Genomic DNA, 21,286 nt, shown 5'->3' with positions numbered 1-21,286 from the left:
TTCTGAGCATCCACCGGTGTTGTTTGGGGATAGTCATGGCAGGCTTTTAGGGATCTTTACAGCTTTTTGCTCGGTGTTACAGTGCCTCCATTCCCACAGGGCCAATAGGAATAAGTACAGTCTCCTGTGGAAACCACTCACTCCTTCCCTGAAGAAACTGCAGCCTCAGGCAGGAGTATAAAAACAGGAACGGTTCATTATTGCAGCAAGTACAGCAGTACACAGCATACATATCAGCATACTCTTTACTTTGGTCCCTGGACTCAACCCCTAGGGCTTGAGCCCCCAAAGGTCCCTGACTCCAATACTCCCTGGTGGAATATGGGGTAGCTGATCCCTCTCCCCTGAGGGAGGGGAAGGAATGTGAACCAGATCCCTGGCTCCACACATCCAACAACTGACTAAATGTAGGCTCTGCAGCTCCTTTTCTACCCAAGGGAGGGTCCTAGGTCAGAGCCCCTGATAGGGCAGTACCCAGGCCTTAGGCCCGCCCCCTGTCACTCAAGGGAGTTGTTTACTGCAGGAGCATGGGCAAATTTAACCCTAACACTGCGCTGGTACCAGGACTTACGTGTTAGGCAGAGGATTAGTAGCCATGTGGATACCTGGCTATATTTATTAAGCAGGTGAAAAATGCAAAGAGGGGATCGAAATTCAGACTGAAATATTTGATAGGTGTCTTGTTGCTAAATTTTCTTTTAATCTATAATCATGAATATTAATAATAATGCTAAGATTGTTTAAAAAAAAATAATAAGTATGTAGAGATAGGAGATGCGTTGAGTAATGTGTAATTAATTCTCCCCCTGGGTGACCATATGGCATGCGAAGTAGGTTCCCCATTATAGAGAGACTCTAAAACCAAAGGCCTTCCCAAATCCAAGGCCTTCCCCATCTACTGAGCGTGACTGTATTCAGAACTATTTGCAGTGTAATATTATGTGTGCTTGTAACAAGCTATTTGCTGAAAGTGAATGAACTCTAAAGACTGAAGTACAAAAAGTACTTTCGTAGCAAAGCACAAAATACTGTAGGTACAGCTTGAAATAGTTAAAGCATCTCAGCACAGAAGACAAAGTGAGAACTGTTTGTTTTATGTAATTTTTGTAAAATAAAATAAAAATGTACCCAGGTTCTTTACTGGAATAATGTTTGGCATGTTATCTTTAATAGCTTTATTTAATATCAAATAGATCCTCCCACTAGTCTTGTCCTTCAATACAAAATATTAAATACTGTTGGCAGCCTTCAATTCAAACCACAAAAACAATGGGTTAAAAATAGCTTTGCTGCACATTTATCTTCCTTTATCACTATCACAATTCCTATTCACTCTTCCTAATAGATATATTTGTGTCTGGGGTATACCCTCGTCACCAGACTTGAATTTGTTTCTCATCTGGATGCTGCACTTTTTTTTTTTAAATGTCCAATAATGTATATACAGTATATATTAATGGTGATATAAAATATGACAGTTAAATGAAAACTACTGTGATATATAGATTTTCTTGTCAGGGTGTAGCTAGGACTATATTACAATATTAGATTTGAAATAACTTCATGACACAAGAAACATGAAGGCCCATATTTACGAAGTGATGCTATGCTATAAGACATCTTACGGCACTGAAAAACATCTTACAACCCAATCACATGAATGGACCATAAGGTGTCTTACAAACTACTTACCCAATCCACGATAAGGTCCTCCAAAGTCTTCAGGGTCCATGACAAAGGAACTGCTACTGCCTCTTCCCCTGAAACTGTAGCAGATACTTTTCCTTATTGAATTAGGCAAAAAGTGTAAATTTTTCTCGCAGTCCCATTTTTTTTTCTGAAGCCGAGGTAGCTTTTTAGAAGTATAATGAATAGGGCCCTAAGTGTTATGCTCAGCAGGTCAGCTTCTCACTAATGGGGATTATTCATGAAGCTCTGTTATGGGTTAGCACACCCGAATGGGTGTTAACTCCATATAGATCAAAGATGAATCTGGGGGTAGGTTTTGTACTAAAGTCAAGGGAGATTATTTTTGTATTCAAAATGTAATTATTGTAAAGGTGCATTCCCATTTGTACTCCTGATCTTCAGCACTTTGTTTGGATTTTTTTGGATTATTCATTTAAAAAACAAAACACGCGTTTGACGTGGATGAACCTTGTTCGAATCCTAGTGACCTTAGGCAAGTTGCTTTATCTCTTTTTTCATTTCTACCAAAGAATCTCTGGGACATAATACCTGAGATCCAAAGGCATCTCCCTAAGGCTGCGATTATACAGCCGAACTGCAGGGCGCGAGCTCCTGTGATGTCACATTAGCGACGTTGCAGAGCGACATATTCACAGGCACATGCTACTGTGTGCGTGGCTGCAGACTGAAATCAGTTATTTGATTGAATGGCCGTGTCGCGTGACGCAGCCGTCGCAACCAGAAAACAAATTTGCAAAATGCTTCCACTGTCGCCCGCATTGCAGTAGCAAGTGGCACGACAGTTGCGCTTGGTATAAGCGCTATCCAGCTATGTATAATTTTTGTTTTGGCGGTGTGCGGTGCAGCTCGCATTTTTATGTATAATCATGGCCTAAGAGAGACTCCCCAATATGTCTTCACTGCCCCTGTCCATGAAGCCAGTATGGAAGGGGTTAACAGCATGAGGACAAGAGGCACGTCACAGACCACATGGAGTCCATCAGCCCCCCCCCGCTCATGCCTGACTGAGGTACTGTGTGTTGATTTTTTCATTTGTACCATAGAATCTCTGAGACATAACACCTGAGTCACCCCAAAGGCGTTAGCATATGTCAGCTGCCGAAGGGCACCTAAGAATGTGACCGTTTGCTGCCATTCGCAGATGTTTGGTTATTGAACAGCTGCTCTATTGCAGCCATGTGAAAACTGGAGGGCGCGACCACCGTGGGGGGCTTGAGACTGCCTGCGGGGGTGAGGGGGCACGGGGTTTATAGAGGCCCTGCATGCTTCTCGAAGGCACATAAATTAAGTGCCGGGGGAGCTGCAGGGCCTCTGTAAACCTTTACTTAACTTGGCTCCACACGCATCGACATGGCAACGCGGCGTCAAATGACGCCACAAGGTCATGTGATGTCACGTTGCTATGGCAACGTGACATCATGATGCCGGAGCCGACACCAATGGGGGCAAGGCGGGGCGCGGGGGTGAGGTGACCTCTGGCAGGAGGGCGCAGGGAAAAAAGTTTGCGTCCTCTGCTCTATTGCATTCTGAAACTCAGCAACACTCTCATACCCTGTACCCAATGTTGTTAACTTACTCTGCCTTATTGATTGTAAGCTCATTGCAGGCGTATCCTACTACATCTAAGAATTTTTTTTATCCTGTCTGTAAATGTTACATTTGCCCATAATCATATCTCTGAGTGTCCATGAAATATCTGTAAACTGATTGTATAAACTTTGTTCATTTAATGCAATCATATATTATTATAATTCTGGCTTTTCCTGTCTTTTCCTGGCTTTTTCATGTGTAAAAAAATTATATTTCATTTTAGTTATTATTAAATTGACTGTAAAGTACTGCGATGCCCCCTGAAGTGGAGGTCTATATTTACTAATAAATGATGATGATGTGCCTCAAGCAATTGTGTCTGAGAAATTGTACAGTATGTACAACGTTGTGTATATGTTCAGCTCTACCTAAGAAACATTATTTTAAATATTATTTAGCAAAATAGCAAAACTATGGTTTCAGAGAAAACAGTAAGGGAGAGGGAAAAGAATGGAGCACTATCTCTAATGCTGTAAAAAACAGCCAATAAACCACAGGGTATGCGTTCCCAAAATAAAGCTATTTAATGGGTCAAAAATCAGTTACAAAGCACACCAACGCGTTTCAGACCTTAGTGGTCCTTTATCAAGGTGAATACACAATTTCTAAAAAGAGTGTGATTTATACTTACCCCAAAGCCGCGCGGACCAGTCGCGAAGACTTCCGGGTGCGTCACGTGTCTCGGGTGCTGACCCCGCGACCTGCGACGTCATCCCGTCGGTTGCTGCAGTGGGGGTGCATAGCCGCACCAGGCGCGCGACGTCACTACGCATAGGCTCGTGTGGGGGGAGCATGGCGTCTGTGTAACTGTCCACAAGAACTGCCAGTGCTCCTCCTCCCTCCGCCTAGATGTTACAGTGCGTGTGACGTCACCACGTCGCGCGCATGACGTAAGCACGTCACAATGCCTCCCATTGCTAGGCAACTAGGTCAACTCGGCTCTGGGGAGGCACAATTCAATAGAAACAACTTTATTAACATAGACAGTAACACTCTCCAATCAACAGTGAAAATAAAAACAAGAAAAGACAATAAAAAAATGATTAAAACATAATGGTAATTTTTTTAAAAAACAACATATCATGAAGGCAATTGATCAATATATGATCAATCCATGATTGAGTGACAACCTTGAAGAAAATAATTTCAATTCGATCTTAATGAATTTGTGTAATGTTTGTAGTGTAGGTGTCAGAAACTTTTATGGATAATAGTATGTCTTGGCATAAACAACTTAACATTACCATAATACAGGTAAGTTCTGAACCTATGAGAGAATGAGACTGAATTTAGGATTGCAAACCAGTTACATAGCGAATGATTATTTAAATACACATATAGAGATGAAATCTTTTACGGCTATATATTCTATATTGTATATGTAATTACGCTATCCATGGTTTGTTACTAACTGAACTACATAATCTGTGCACGTGCTGCTGACAAATATTCAAACACAAAATATGTTTGAAAGAGGGGTACTCCTCCAGTGGGCAAACAGAACTTAAGTATCGAATAGAAGAGAACCTATATCCCAGTCTGAATTTAGACCATACGGGATACGGGTTTGAAGGGTGAATATCCAGTAAAGCTCTCTTCTATTCAAAATACTTAATCTGTTGCCCCCTCTAATTGGGTTCGGCACATGCTCAATGCCCATGAAGGACATGTTGGTAGAATCGCCCATGCTACAATTACTAAAATGTTGGGATACAGGATGGTTAATATCTTTTTTTATAATCAACCTTACTGCTGCGGCACAGTTTATTCGAGCATTTGCCCGTTCTGTGCCGCAGCAGTAGCCTGGCGCGCGCCCGAGTGTGACGGGCGCGCGCCGAAGCAGCGGAAGAGCGCCCTCCGATCGGGGCGCTCTCCCTACCGCTGCCGGGTCCGCCGGGTCCCCCGGAACCCCCTGCCGCTGTCCCTCGGGGAGCCCTGGACGCGCGTGCAGGGGGCGCAGGCTCCCGAAGACGCGTGACCGCGCGTCTATGACGCGCGGCACGCCGAGGGGCGGCCACTAGCAAGCCGGGAAATCTCCCGGCTTGCGGATCTGGCCGCACTGCGATAAAGTGTGTCGCCAGTGTAAGTGTTCAAGGATACGAACTTTGAGATTTCTTATAGTCCTTCCTATATATTGTTTGCCGCACCCGCAGCTTAACAAATACACTACATAAGTGGTATCGCAATTAATAAATGAATTTATATGATATCTTTTACCTGTTTGTTTAGAACAAAAATCTGTCTTGCTATTCATATGTTTACATATCTTACATTTAGAGCAAACATAACTGCCCTTAGGTAATTTAACCGTTGGATTCTTGGTGGATACAAATCCTGTATCCTGTATCCCAACATTTTAGTAATTGTAGCATGGGCGATTCTACCAACATGTCCTTCATGGGCATTGAGCATGTGCCGAACCCAATTAGAGGGGGCAACAGATTAAGTATTTTGAATAGAAGAGAGCTTTACTGGATATTCACCCTTCAAACCCGTATCCCGTATGGTCTAAATTCAGACTGGGATATAGGTTCTCTTCTATTCGATACTTAAGTTCTGTTTGCCCACTGGAGGAGTACCCCTCTTTCAAACATATTTTGTGTTTGAATATTTGTCAGCAGCACGTGCACAGATTATGTAGTTCAGTTAGTAACAAACCATGGATAGCGTAATTACATATACAATATAGAATATATAGCCGTAAAAGATTTCATCTCTATATGTGTATTTAAATAATCATTCGCTATGTAACTGGTTTGCAATCCTAAATTCAGTCTCATTCTCTCATAGGTTCAGAACTTACCTGTATTATGGTAATGTTAAGTTGTTTATGCCAAGACATACTATTATCCATAAAAGTTTCTGACACCTACACTACAAACATTACACAAATTCATTAAGATCGAATTGAAATTATTTTCTCCAAGGTTGTCACTCAATCATGGATTGATCATATATTGATCAATTGCCTTCATGATATGTTGTTTTAAAAAAAAAAAAAATTACCATTATGTTTTAATCATTTTTTTATTGTCTTTTCTTGTTTTTATTTTCACTGTTGATTGGAGAGTGTTACTGTCTATGTTAATAAAGTTGTTTCTATTGAATTGTGCCTCCCCAGAGCCGAGTTGACCTAGTTGCCTAGCAATGGGAGGCATTGTGACGTGCTTACGTCACGCGCGCGACGTGGTGACGTCACACGCACTGTAACATCTAGGCGGAGGGAGGAGGAGCACTGGCAGTTCTTGTGGACAGTTACACAGACGCCATGCTCCCCCCACACGAGCCTATGCGTAGTGACGTCGCGCGCCTGGTGCGGCTATGCACCCCCACTGCAGCAACCGACGGGATGACATCGCAGGTCGCGGGGTCAGCACCCGAGACACGTGACGCACCCGGAAGTCTTCGCGACTGGTCCGCGCGGCTTTGGGGTAAGTATAAATCACACTCTTTTTAGAAATTGTGTATTCACCTTGATAAAGGACCACTAAGGTCTGAAACGCGTTGGTGTGCTTTGTAACTGATTTTTGACCCATTAAATAGCTTTATTTTGGGAACGCATACCCTGTGGTTTATTGGCTGTTTTTTACAGCATTGGAGATAGTGCTCCGTTCTTTTCCCTCTCTCTTTCTGTGAAGATTTCTACAACGGAGGCACATTCAACCTGGAGGTGCTGGATATCTACAAGGACTTTCTTTTCATCGTGGAATCTGCTTTCCCAAGTGAGTCCGTTCCAGCTTTGCCTCAATCAATATCCAGGGATCATCAACTGGTAACTATCCTTACCTCATTGCCTTGTGGGATAGCTGATTACCTGATCCAATAGGACATATACATATCAACAGGTTGTCTTCCAATTCATTATATATTTTTTTAAACTACACAATTGTCTTGAGAGCATCACACATTTTTTTCTTCAGAGAAAACAGTATTCATGTCACACATTTAAATTAAAAAATTGCAGCTACCTTCGAAGTGTTACAGTAACAAAGGAATACATCACTTTAGGAAGCATAAAAAGCATGTTTAACGCTATTAAAATGAACCTACTACCAAAAATCTTGTACTTATTCCACAAATTACCAGTACAGGTCAGGGCTAGGGACATACACGATCTACAGACAAAAATCACAACATTTATATGGAACAACAAAAAAGCGACAATAAAGTTGCCCACACTCTACAGATCCAGGGCATCCGGCGGTTTAGTTCTTCCACATTTATTGCAGTATTATCAAGCGGCTCATTTAAGCCAACAGGTCCACTGGCATGCTCACAAACAGAGGGAAAAATGGGTGGAAATTTAGTCTGATACGCTCTCAAAGTCAATTATAGACACGATATTATGGTTAACAAAGAACGAAAGACCTGAACTGATGATGCCTCTGGAATCTATCACACATTCACTAAAAATGTGGGTCTTCTTGAAATTTAAACATGGGCTGACTAACTTAAAATCTCAGATGACACTACTATTTGAGAATCCTAGCTTTACCCCGGGCATGGAACCAACAGCGTTTAAAGAATACGGCAAGGCAGGAATTACAAGGGTCAAAGATCTATGGTCAAACAAAGAAATTAAAGGGTTTGAGACAATATTGAGAGAAATTGGGCTACATAAATTGGCCTTCTTTAGGTATCTTCAACTGAGAGACCACAAAAGAAGCCAAGGTCCATATAATGACTATACAGTATTTGAGGATATGTGCCTCTCTGGGGAGGATAAGAAAGGCCTGATCTCAAAAGTATACAACATATAAGCGGTTGTTAAAACAGAAATTGAGATAAATCCCAAACTTATGATAAAGTGGGAAGAAGCGTTGGAGAACAATTAGATCAAGAGGAGTGGGATAATATATTTGAAGGGATTACAAGGAGTTCCACGTGTCCTAATTAAAGAAAATGCATACAAAATGCTCCACCAATGGTATTACACCACACTGAGATTGTCCACATTTTTCAGAAACATGTCACCACTTTGCACAAGAGGATGTGGTCAGCAGGGGTCGTTTGTACATGTATGGTGGATGTGTCCAAAGGTTACTAAGCTATGAAAGGCCACACATGGTATGGCACAGGCAATTCTCGGATTTGTCTTACCCTTAGACCCCTGGATGGCTCTGCTATGCAGGCCAATTGAAAATATTGATAGAAATGATAATAAGTTCCATATACTGCTGCGGCACATCCTATTCTAACTTTTGCCCGTCTTGCTCCGCGCGTCATTACGGGCTGGCGCCGAACGTGGCCATGCGCCAGCCCATCCTAGCCGCATCTTCCCCTCCCCCTTCCCTTCCCCTCGCGACCCCCTGGCTGTTCCAGCCCGCTCCACGCTCCCAAAAATAAAATACCCCCTTACCTGCAGCCTCCTTCGGGGATGCCTGGCGTCTTCAGGATGCCTGGCATCTTCGGGGATGCTTGGCGTCCTCGGGATGCCTGGCGCACGTGACCGGCGCCCGGGTGACGCGCGACACGCCAGAAAAAAAAAAGGAAGCCGCGTCTGCCCGCACTTTGCGGTGGCGGCCGAGTTAGAATAAACTCTGCCGCCACTATATATATATATATATACAGCCGCCAGATGTGAAATAGCTAAGGCCTGGAAACAGGAACAACAGCCAGCCATAGATACAGTAAAAGCAAGAATATGGAGGGTCTGTCTTATGGAAAAATTGACGGGGATACAAAATTACACCGTTCAGAAATTCTTAAATGTATGGGAACCATGGAGAATTGATATAGGCAATAGATACCTTACTAGGGGAATGTTACGCCGGTGCTGCCCGCAGACCAGACCCGTCCCTTATACTGAGGTGGGGACGTATATGTGCACGCACCTGCAGCAAAAGGAGCGTGTCCGTGTTACCGTTAGCTTTAGCAATACTTGCCGGTTACGGTAAAGAAGAGCCGTAGTCGTTGCCGTTAGCCAAGGTCAGGGTATGGAGAATTCCGGAAGGTCGGTGTCCAAGCAGGGATCGAGAGCCAGAGGTTGACGTCCGCCAAGCCAAGTCGTGACCTGAGTGAAATGAAGAGAGAAAGTGCCAGAGTAGACATCCGCAAGAAGAGACTATGTCGAGCGATGTGGGAATGGCAGGACAGGCATTATATAGTGCGGCTGGCGAATGGGAAGAGGGGGCAGACCTGGAGGAGTGTATGGAGCTGTCCGGGATAGGCTGTCAAAAGAAGAATACAGGTGATCAGTCTTAGAGCCTGATTGTAGGCTTTGTGTGTGTTGGGGGCAGGGTCTCACTGCAGGAGCTGTGAATAAATTAGCAAGATCCGGCGCGCGCTCTGTAAGGAGTGAGGGCGCGCGCCCATGCACAACAGTAGCCGCCACAGCTTGAGCCGTCTGTGGCTCAGTGAGCGCCCACCGGAGACGAGGAGGGAGTCCCCCAACCCTGGAGACCGGACGGTACCGGCGAGGGGGGTGCCCTACAGCAGCGGGCGCAACACGAGGTTAGGGGAGGTCCCGCCGCGGTCGTCGCGACCCCCAGATCCTCACAGGGAACCCTACAAATTTGAAAAACACAAAATCAGAGAGCCATAAAAGCCTTCAAATTAAAATTTAAAAAAAGTATAACTCTTGAAGTAAATCAGTGCAATGGGACCTGAACCAGTATAAAACATCTTGGCGGACCCAGAGGGTATTCCATATTCCACGAAGGTATATTAATACGTTTTTATTATCTGCTAGCATGTGGAAAAATATTCTAAAAGCAATGACATTTTTTCTTTTTCTTTTCTCCTCTCCCAGTCTTATTAGTTGATTTTTTGTATTAGTTATTTTTAACAGTGATGTCGTTAATGTGTACCCCATTAAATGTCTTTTATAGGTATGTATACAAATGTATGTGAACTAAAAGTAACACGAAACCCTCTTCGTTCCCATCCCCCACCTTTCTTGCAAAAAATTCAAATAAAGAACAAGTTTGGAAAAAAAATTAAAACGTGTTTAAGAATAGAGATGTGTGAACTGTTTGTAAAAGTCTGAGAACACCAGAAAATGTGCACTTAAAAAAAAAAAAGTTTTTCTCCCCAGTGGCTCCTAATACAGCGTCCATTGGGCAGCAACAGCAGATAACACTGACAACCTATATTGATACGAGTTAAGGTTTACCCTGGTTAACAACAACCTACCTCACCTACAGTTTAGGTGTCTATAGGATTACTTTATGCTTTAGCCAATGCCATACTATCCTGTATCTCTCTACGTAGTGTGTCCATGAGTCTGCACCTATGATCAACAGTGGGGGCTACACAGGTTCTTACCATAGACCTGGCTCACACAGTGCATATCTATATCAGGGACAGACATCACATAGGTCTAACCAAGCGCACATTATGCCATACTATAATACTGTACCTATCCTCAGTGTATCAATTTAGTGCGTATCATACGCCTGGATACACTCGCAAGGAGAGTGTCTTCAAGTGGGCTCTCAGAGGCTCCTTTTTCCTATATTTCTAGGTAGCTACTATCCGTAGCGTTTGATCCCCAATATTCATTAGGGACTCTATTTACACCTACCCACCTTACCGTAGGTGGGGTATCAAGGATACAGTCACGAGCTGTTTATTATCATTTAATTACGTTTTAACACCCTATTTTTTATTCAAGGTTATCAATAAAGTATATTTTAAATTTACAACATTACATTCCGAGTGATTGAGTGCTGCAAGACTGGGTCCTTTTTCTTTTGTATGATATTTCTCCCCAGTGTGCAGGACATATTTGTGACACGACCTACATTGTTTTATGAAATGAGCCAAAGCATTGCCGAAAATGTTAAAATGTTGCCATTTTCACAAAATTCAGAATATTTTAGGTAAAAGTGCAAAATATTGTACCCCTTTTTTTTCCCATTAACAACCCATGCAAAATGTCACGAAATTTAGCAATATGGGCAAAATGTGTAAAAGAAAACTCAAGCGGTTTGCGCATCTCTTTGTTAAATATATCTATTGAAATAGAAAATGTAAACCAGGTGTTTTGGATTACATCCTTTACTTGGTTGTTTTATTACTTACCTTTAATATAATTTTAGCTACTGTAGAAGGGTTGCTGATACATTGTTTTTTAAGCACCAGCTTAAAATGACATATTATGGCACTAATCAGTGCTTGGCAAAATGTAGCTCAAAACTTTGAATCAGTAATAAATACCCTATTGCGTTTTTCATCAATTGTTGTAGTGACACTACCTACAGGTATCAATGTAATAAATGCTTCATTGACTTGGAATATATAGTTAGGATGTAGCATGCTAACTGATCACAAATCATTTGCACAATTTGCTCACAATATATACCAAAGCTTATTTGTTAGTAGCACAGAGATTGCCCTCTAAGAAACTAATGTAGGTTACAATAGGAGAGTGTGAATCAGGAGGGAAGAGACTGGGAAATTGCAAAATGTACCAGCCAGACTAGTGGGAGGATCTATTTGTGATGAAATGTTGCATAAATAATACCAATGGGGGTCTAACTTCCCTGTTGCTATGGAGACCTTTGTGCCTGGCTGAACTCTATTCTTTACCAAATTAAGACTGTAAGCACTTGGCTTGTAGTGTCTGTGGTGGATATCTGGTGTTTGTTTTCCTGACTGTTAGTTTCTTTTTAAGACATTGGAATCTGCAATTCATACTCATTTCCCTATCATCGTTCTGGTTTCTTCCCTGTCTCTTTAAATAATCCTATTGATTCTTCGGCTGATGCATTGGATAAACGCTTCCTGGGTTAGTGCTGTGGATAGAAGGGAAAACTCTCTCTTGTGTGTGTCTTTTTCTTGCTTGGACAGCATCGTTTGGGAAAGACGTGTTCATTTTTGAATGCACGCTTCAAAGGTAAAATAATATATATATATATCTGCTTTTGATTGCTCAAAGGAAAAAATACATTTATTCACAGCAGCTTGTCAGATTGGTTTGATGTTGCATCTTTTTTTTTAATTTCGATTTTAAATCTGTTTCCTTGATGCATGTTTGTTTAACATATGTCTTGAACAAAATCCTCACAGCTATTCAAGTAATTCAATTTGCAGTCAGTTTCATCAATGTCTTCCCTATATGCTGCGGAAACAGATGCTCATGCATCTTAATAAGAAAAGGATAATAAAAACAGATAATTGTAACCTCAAACAGTTTTACTTCAGTGGTATCGTAAAATGCTTTATTATGTGTTCAAAACATCCTACTTGCTGGGGATTTAGTTTAAGCAACTTCTGTTAGTCAAGGTGCATAAATGCATAATATATAAACAAGTAAAATTATCATTAAAAAAATGAATACTTTTTATTGGGGATTTTAGTTCTTTATGTAACACATGATATACGAAAGACGGGATCAGACCCGTGTGTGTATACCGTATGTGTGTGTGTATATATATATATTATAATGAATGCACTTTTTTGACCAGTCCACTGAAAATGTAAGTTATACAGATCTCATGTTAAGTTTCCCAGTTCCTTTTAAAAACTACTACTATGTCAGTCGATTCAATCTTCCATGACACTGCAGCTCTTCATAAATTATACACTGCATTAATAGCAAGTAACAATACCCTGTATGAGCACATTCACATGGTCCTACATTGAGAATGCTTTCAGCCCAAACTGAGCAAAAACTTTTGAATATACTCTTGGAGTAAAGGTGTATGTATGTACGTATGTATGTATGTTTGTATCTATGTATGTATGTATATGTGTGCGTGTGTATATATATATATATATATATATATATATTATATATATATGAGAAAGAGAAGAGAGAGCGCACGCCCCATAGCGTAAAAAAGTACATTTATTTATGGAAAAGGAGGGGGGGGAAAGGAAATTCACTCACCTCCCCCCCTTTCTCCCCCCCCTCCTTTTCCAGAAATAAATGTACTTTCTTACGCTATGGGGCTAGCGCTCTCTCTTCTCTTTCTCCTGTAGGTATCCATTGGATGTGGTTCATCCTTTTTGAGAGCTGCCAGAGACCCCCATACCAGTATTAATTGTTCAACAATTGATGGACTTTTTCGAAAAGGACTGGTTCAATAACTTCTTTTCACTTTGTTCAATGGTTATATATGTAGTGATTTGTTATATAGTTTAACTTGCATTTATTTTCACCTTTCATGCATATAGGATATCATTCAAACTTGTATAGGGTTTAGTTTTTATTTACATTTTTGATATCCCATATTTACACTTGGTTATCAAAGTATCACTTTGGCGCTACTTTATATGTTTCTTTTTATATATATATATATATATATATATATATATATATATATATATATATATATAAACATAACTCGTGAGCACATTCACATCTCAGACAAGTCTGCAACCCTACCTTTTCCCATTATCTCTTAGCGTGCAATACTTCCACTGTAGCTATGGACTTGGGGAAATAACATGCAAATGAGCACGTATATATATTACTCAGTATATATATTTACTTTTAATATACATTTAATATATACACTAAGACATTATTATACTTTCAGGTCACCTAAATTGGACCTCTCAGAATAATGTAAGAGGTATGAATTCATAATATACTTATTCAGCTGGAAAGTTAAAATTGGTGCATATCATTAAACAAAAACCTTCAGCTACAAAGTCCACCAGTAACTTCTAACTGATATAATTCAACTAATTGAACTTACATTCCAGGCAGCCAGTGAACTGTAAGGTCTGATGGAAGTGTTCTTACTCTCACTGTGGCTGCCAGAATGGTAGGCAAATTTGAATGACTCTTTAGTAGATTAAATAAATGAACTTGTCATGGCTAGAGAGAAGAATTGCACCATTATTATTTTAATGTGCACTACTACTCACTGGGTTTCAATGTATCAATGTGTCTTTCATTTCCCATTTTCACATAACTTTAGATTGACCAATACTGTTCTGTTTGGATAAATTTTGATGAGACTCTCTGTCATCTTGAAAAATATCGCCGCAAACTATATCATAGTTCGAGAAAAAAACAGAATTAATTCTACATTAATTAAAATATTTGTCATTAGAGATACGCAAACCATTTTTTGAGAAATATGTGGTTTGGCGTAACATTGTAGCCAATGCTATCAAGTTGCAGGTTCAAGAAAATTTGCTGGTTGCGTTTTTTTTAATGCAAATTATGGCAAAACGTAAAACATGTGAAAACTTTGATAACTGTCAGAGGTTTCACTAAAGCTGCAGTCAAAGGTGTTCTCTAAGTATGGTACAGTATGTATGTATGTATGTATGTATATATATATTTATATTAATAAAGAGCTAACTATATACTTAGCGCTTTACAAAAGAGACAATACAATACAGGGAATTATAATACACTAAGTACAACAAACAAAATCAATCGGAAAGGAAATCCCTACCCTGTAGAGCTCATAATCTAAATGGTGTGTTGGGAGACCTACAAAGACAGCAGGTGATGGAGTAAGTGCAGTAGATGGTCCCTGCCTCTGTTTGGATTCCCAGCACTCCACAGAGCATGAGGTGCTGAGCCACAGAGGGTTTGATTACTGTTTTCATTTGCTATTCCCATTAACTTTTTACATTGACTGTTGTGGACTCCTGGTGCTTTTTTGCAAGCTGTGTTCAGCCTTTACTGTACTATTGCCAACAGTGTCCTGTGGTACTTGAACTACAGGCATTGACTATAGTGGATTCTTGCTGCCCTGCTATTAGCTGTATTTAGCCTACACTGCATGATGGCTATCTATTTTCAGGGGTGTCTGATTTGACCAGTGATAGGGGAAGGAAGGCTTAGGGAAGTACCTCTGGGACCATTTGGACCAGGGGGAATGGGCCAGATGAAGAGGTACTGTAGTCCCTTGAAACGTCGTCCCCCTAGCATACTCTCCGTTCTCCGTTTTTTGTGTATATTCCTTGTGTTTCATGTTTTTTTCACCTTTTCCTTTTTTCCCCCCACCCCTCACTTTGTGACATGCCCATTTGTGACACTGGTTTCTGCAAACACATTTGATTTATTTCTGGTTTGTTTTATTATTAAATGTATTTTCTGCATTACAACTGTTTTCATCATTTACCCATTAGACAGTGAGTGCTGGTACTTACGTAGATTTGTTAGTAACCAAAGGATGATCAGTACATTACAAAAATCATTAAACATACTGCACCGACACACTTTATTCGAGCAAATACCCAGTATGTACCTGGCAGATACCTGGAATGCGCCGCTTCTCACCTCTGACAAGCTCCGTTGCGTTTGCCTTCCCAGCCTGGGTTCATGCCTTGCTGACGGGCGGCTGATCTGTTAAATGATAATGATTAGGATTTAATAGGCTGCAATGCTTCGCGTGTCTACCAGATGGCATAAATTCATGAATTGTAATGCAGTACATATATATATATACTGTGCAGTATTGCAGCCAGCGGGAATAAAATGCTTCAATCCCTTCTTGGAAAATAACCCAATGCACTCGGGCAGAAAACAGTCACAAACCTCAATACACCCGGGTATACCCGAATTCGTGGGACTAGCCGAGCTCGAATAAAGTGTGTCGCCAGTGTAGCATTGAGTGTAAAAAAAAGTAATGCAGACAGTATTATCTAATATTACAAAACGGATTTATTTAAAAAAAAGGATTGTTCACGTTTTGCTGCTTTAACCAGCAAATTAATGACCTTGCTGCTGTTTCAACTACTCTGAAACCTTGGCATTCCTATTTAAGTTGAAATGCCTTTTTTACAAGAGATGTATGGTACTCCCAACTGTAGAAATCACCATGGTTCTAAGAATCACGTCCATTTTTACTTATCAGTCTTTTGCAAAAAAAAAAAAAAACACCGTCCAACGCTGAAAGACACATTACAGCTAAGTGACTTGAATTTTAGGTACCTTATGGCAGAAGACTGCTTAGTAAATATGGCACACAATCTTTAAACAGTTAGGCATGGAGCAAGCAAACACTGCATCACCCTCTTTCCACCCAAAGACTCGATGGAACTGCCTGTGGTACAGTATATAAAAGCTGCTGGCTTTGTCATGGAAATAATATGGTTGATATGTTACTACTACTTAAGTCCTTAAATCTGTATTACACCATTTATAAAAATGCACCAAGGCTGTTCTGCTTAACAGATAGAAGATGAAACGAAGGCGGTCAGTCTGCTTAACAGACTTAGCTATTGAGTAAATGGCTTTTACTTTTACTAGGACTCTTGTATGTCCTCAATAGTTTGCGTAATTGTTTACATTTGCAGCCTATGCTACCTATACCACGCACATGGTGACAAATTGAACATGTTTATGTTTTCCATCATTATTTGCACAATTTGCCAAATTAATGAGATATAATTTATTCTATATATTAGGCATTTATGCAATAAAACATACAAAATGTTGTGCCTTTAGTGTATACTATAGAACAAATGTGCATCATAAACTACTATATATGAAAGGCTTTTTTTTTTTTTTATAATAGTAATTTGTTTGTTTTTTAACTTTATTGTTTTTTATTAATAATCTTTTCAGTGGAGGTGATACAAAAAGGAAGACGGGTAATAGTATTTTTTTTATGAAAAGGTTGTATTAAAGTGGTCAATATCTACATCCCCATTTGTCTTTCTGAAATATGCTTATCATCTGAATTTACCTATTTTGATAAACTAAATAAATGATGTGGCCATCTAGACAAGGCCGCTGAAGCTTTCCCAGGGCCCAGGACTACAGTTTCCACCAGGCCTCTCTTTCTCTTACACACTCTCACTCCCCTCTATTCCCCACATGTATTTTTCTCTCCACCTCTGTCTTACACTCTTCCCCTTCTCTCTCATTCTCCCTCATTCTCTCCCCCCTCCCCCCCCCGCCTCGCCTCTGGAGCAGCAACAGATTTCCACGGCCTGTATACTGGTGTCTTTCTGTCTCTCTATAGGTCTGCTGTGACCAGTATTTTATGAGAGCAAAGGTGTATCTTTTGTAACGTGTGTGTTGCTTCTGCCTATGGCCTAAACCCAATCTCTATCGATAGCAATGGGCTCATATAATTAATAGGATGATAGACAATGTGCACCACTTGCATACACACACATTTATGCTCTTTTAAGGTTGCAGGACGACATATCCTTTTAATAGGTATTCTTTGTCTCCCTTAAGATCCATTATGATAACGATATAAACTTCATGAGAGATTCTGGGTACTACTATATTTGTTGTCTTGATGTTATGCATTTATAATTCCTTTTTCATTCATATGGGCTTGCATTTTATAACATGTCTATAGGATAACAGCATTATCCATATACGTATACCTATATAAGATCTTCTCCACTCTATGAACTATAGCTTTGATCTTCTGACTCCTCACTCATATGCATAAGTATGATAATTTGAGTACTGTTTTCATTTAGGATATACTCTATAGTTAGAAGCCACTTATATTTTGGGCTCTTTATCCAGTCTCAAAATATACACCAGTATTCTGTGTCTTCTGATTTGGAGGCTCCACCTTAATCTCTGGGGTACCTGTATATACGCCACTTATGCACACTGGCTGTAACGCCTGTATGCCCGCAGCCCTGGCCAGTCCCCAGTACTGAGGTGGGTAAGGGTATAACACGCACCCACAGCAGTGAGGGCATGCCCGGAGTGTGGTAATTGCGTTGCCGGGACTGGTGAGTAAGGGTTAACATTATACTTGCTGAGTCCGGGGTGCCAGAGGTCGGAAGGTAATGTCCAAGTGCCAGAGTTCAGGGGTTGGAGAGAGCAGCGTAGTGATGTCCGAAAGCCAGGGTCCAAGGGCAGGAGAAAGCAGCGTAGTCAAGTCCAAAGCACAGTTCAAGTTCAAACCAAGGGAATCCAAACAGAGGCAGGGACAGGAACCAGAGCTGTAACAGACAGGGGAGCTAGGCATAGACACTGCACACACAGGAGCTACAGGAAAGCTATGCAGAGCAAGGACTGAGAGGACAGAGTGGAGTTATATGGGAAGAAGGGCCAATAGGGATGAAGGGAGGAGCATAGGTTTGAGTGGGTACTAGCAGGGATAGGTCAGTGAGAGCAGGGGAGGAGACAGGAAGGTAATCGAGCGTTATTGCCTGCAACCGACAGGGGGCGGAGCCAGAGCGTGGGGGCGGCAGGTAACTAGAGCGGGTGCACGCACCTTCTGTAACCCTGTTATGCGCGCGCACCGTGCGTGCACAAAAGCGTGAGGGAAGTACAGCGGAGGAGGCACTCGGCACAGGAGACAGAGGGGAAGGAGGAGCGGAGGAACCAGGTAGGGAAAGAGCAAGGATGATGGAGGCACGCCGAGGGACGCGTGTACCTCGAAAAGGGAACTCGCAATCGGGAGCGCGCGCGGTTGGTGAGGGGACCCCGCGCGTGCGCAGAGCGTAAGCCTGGGCGTGCGGACCGTGCCATGGAGGAACGACTAAGGGAGGGAGATAGAGATTGGGGACGTAGGGGAGCGGAACAGCTAGCCACTGTGGGACCTGGGGTAACGAGGACATGCTGGGCACCGCGACTCCCCGATCCGTTACACTGGCACTGATACTTCGCCAGCAGTGATATATCTATATATACCCAGGTGATTATTATTCCCCACATCATTATAAGGATTGTATCTGTTTCCTATGTACTGTATATACTTAATTTCATTATGTAATAATATTAAGATGAAATACATTTTTATTATTTTTGTTATTAATTGCTGATCCTATGGTAAATAGACTGCCTGACATATATTCTGTTTGAAGGGACCACTATACTCCTGCCCATTGTTTACATATATATTGAGTGCAAAATTGGGGTACAGTATCTTTGATCCCTCTTGGATCAATACCTAGATAGTCTTGTCACTATCCGCATCTGCACCTTACTTTCTTATATTTCTCCAGTATTTACGCATTTAGGATTGTAATAGGTGAGCGGTTCTTTCTATCTTTATATTCAATACACATTACACGCTGACATTCAGAGTGGGTCTCCGGTGCCAACCCGCAGCAGAAAGACAGGCCATACAGGAGGCCTGGCCGGGGTCAGGCAGGCCCTTTAGGAGGCCCGGCAGGAGTGATAGGCCAGCAGCAGGCCCGGCGATGGAGAGATCGACCCGAAGGGGGAGAGGCAGGCCAATAGCAGCTGAGGCCCGGCAGCCAGATGCAGAATTCTTGCCCAACTTTCAGTACCAGGTGGACCCCCCCCCCCCCCCAGCTGCCGGGTCCTGGACATTTGTCCTGGCTCTTCCCCCTGTCGGCGGCCCTGCTTCTGGATTTCTATAGAGAGGGCATTATTAAGTTTACAATAAAAGCAGTACTGTACAAGAGCTTGGAAACAAAACATTTGTCATGAGTAAAATGTAGTTTTACTGTCTGATTTTATGAATAAGGTGAAATTAAAATTTTCAATGAAGACAGGTTTCTCATATGGCTCTTTGCCAGAGGCTGTGTATGTATGTTTATATTCAAATAAGGGAAAACATGCAGGAAGAGCCATGGAAACTCCTGATTCTTCTTAAAAGCAGTTAGAGGAAGAGGAGCACAAGAACCCTTGTCTTGTGCTCAGTCCATAACTAAGGCACACATGGAATTCAGAGCATACCTAAATAAGACAAAGCAAAGAAAAATAATGGAAAAAAAATGTTGCTTAAGAGAATATCTACTGTGTATTGAACAGACTAAAAAAACAAACACATGTCATATGTTTGAGCACAAAAGGTCAGTTTGTTTCTTTTGTAGATAATAAGCAGAAATGTAATGTAGAGTTACTTGTTGGGATTTTTTTTTTAATGGACCAACATGATCATTTTTCATAGATGTAATTGTAAATGGTATATTGTTTCCAATGGCTTGAAAACACATTAAATACTACTGCAAGCAATTGGTTACCCAAAGATTTTAGGGGTGGAAGCTCTCACATTATAATAATAGCCAATTTTAGTCTAGGAGGTTACTATAGTCATTTGAAGTGATGAAAGGATGTATCAATAATAATAACTCAGCAAAACATTATTTGGGGAAAATCCCCAGATATTGCAAATAGTTCAATATCATTTATTCTTTACCAGAATATATTTGTTATGCCTGCTCCTCTCCTTTTACACGATTATACTTTAAAACCATTGACTTCAGTCAATTTAAAATAAATGTAGTAATTTTATAACATGCTAACGATAGGGTAGGGTTTACAGTCATAACACTGAAAGTAAAAATCTGACTAATTAACCACTTGAAGACCTATCAACTCTCACTAATTTTCTGTGAGTCTCACTAATTTGTTGCATCAGTGGTCTCATAGACTTTAAGTGAGTCAAACTGATAGAAGTCAGGACTTTCTGATAAAATGCCTTATTGTGGCACAGAAGCATCAAATCTCACTGACTGAGCCCTTTGAGGTCAACATCCTTTAACTTGGTGACTATCCCTCTAAGGAAATATTTATCTTTATTCGTGATATTCAGTGAACAGTATATAATATATTATGTGGTCGCAAATGACACAGAATTAGGAGGCAATGAACCACAATGTATTGGTCCTAAGAACATTACCTGTGCCATTTTCAAATGTTCTCCATGACCTCATCAATATTACTGTGATGAAATTTGTGAAGTAACAGACACAGTAAAGCAGAAGGTGGCTTATTTATGAGTTTCAATTATAGTTCACCAGAGGGATTAAATATGGTTCGATGATTCCCACTTTTCTGTCACTCATTAACACAGCTTAGTCCCTTCTTCTTTTGATTTAATCGTAATGAATGTTGCAAACTGCATAATCAGATATATACACTTACAATGCAGGGGAGATAATGCTAATGGAACATTGCCTTAAAATCCTCTCAAAAACACCATTGAGCATTAACAATTGCTTAGGGAGTTATGCTTCTTGGTTTATCATTAGTTTAATCAGCTCTTTTCACCAGTACAAATGGGGGGAAAAGACAAATAACCGAGGAGACGCAGTATTTGATGCATCTTATTATCATACATGTCCAGTTACAGTAGTTTAGGAAAGTTATTAATTTGGTACTCTAAGCCCTACCCTT

At 41.0% G+C, this 21,286-nt stretch overlaps 1 protein-coding gene across 20 annotated transcripts in view; it reads left to right on the top strand.

The window, feature by feature from the left end:
* CTNND2 (catenin delta 2) overlaps positions 1 to 21,286 on the top strand; it is a 1,535,845-nt gene that overhangs the window by 593,700 nt on the left and 920,859 nt on the right. The window contains exon 1 of one of the 20 annotated variants that reach the window (XM_075586243.1): positions 11,767 to 12,139. The exons of the other annotated variants lie outside the window; for them this stretch is intronic. Coding sequence (XP_075442358.1) covers positions 12,125 to 12,139 — 15 coding nt within the window. The 5' untranslated portion in view covers positions 11,767 to 12,124. Of the gene's footprint in view, positions 1 to 11,766; positions 12,140 to 21,286 lie in introns of those variants that run through there. 20 annotated transcript variants of the gene reach the window in all.

Source organism: Ascaphus truei, chromosome 2 (genome assembly GCF_040206685.1).
Source record: "Ascaphus truei isolate aAscTru1 chromosome 2, aAscTru1.hap1, whole genome shotgun sequence".
NCBI lineage: Eukaryota > Metazoa > Chordata > Amphibia > Anura > Ascaphidae > Ascaphus > Ascaphus truei.
This window is presented reverse-complemented; position numbering and strand designations above follow the sequence as displayed.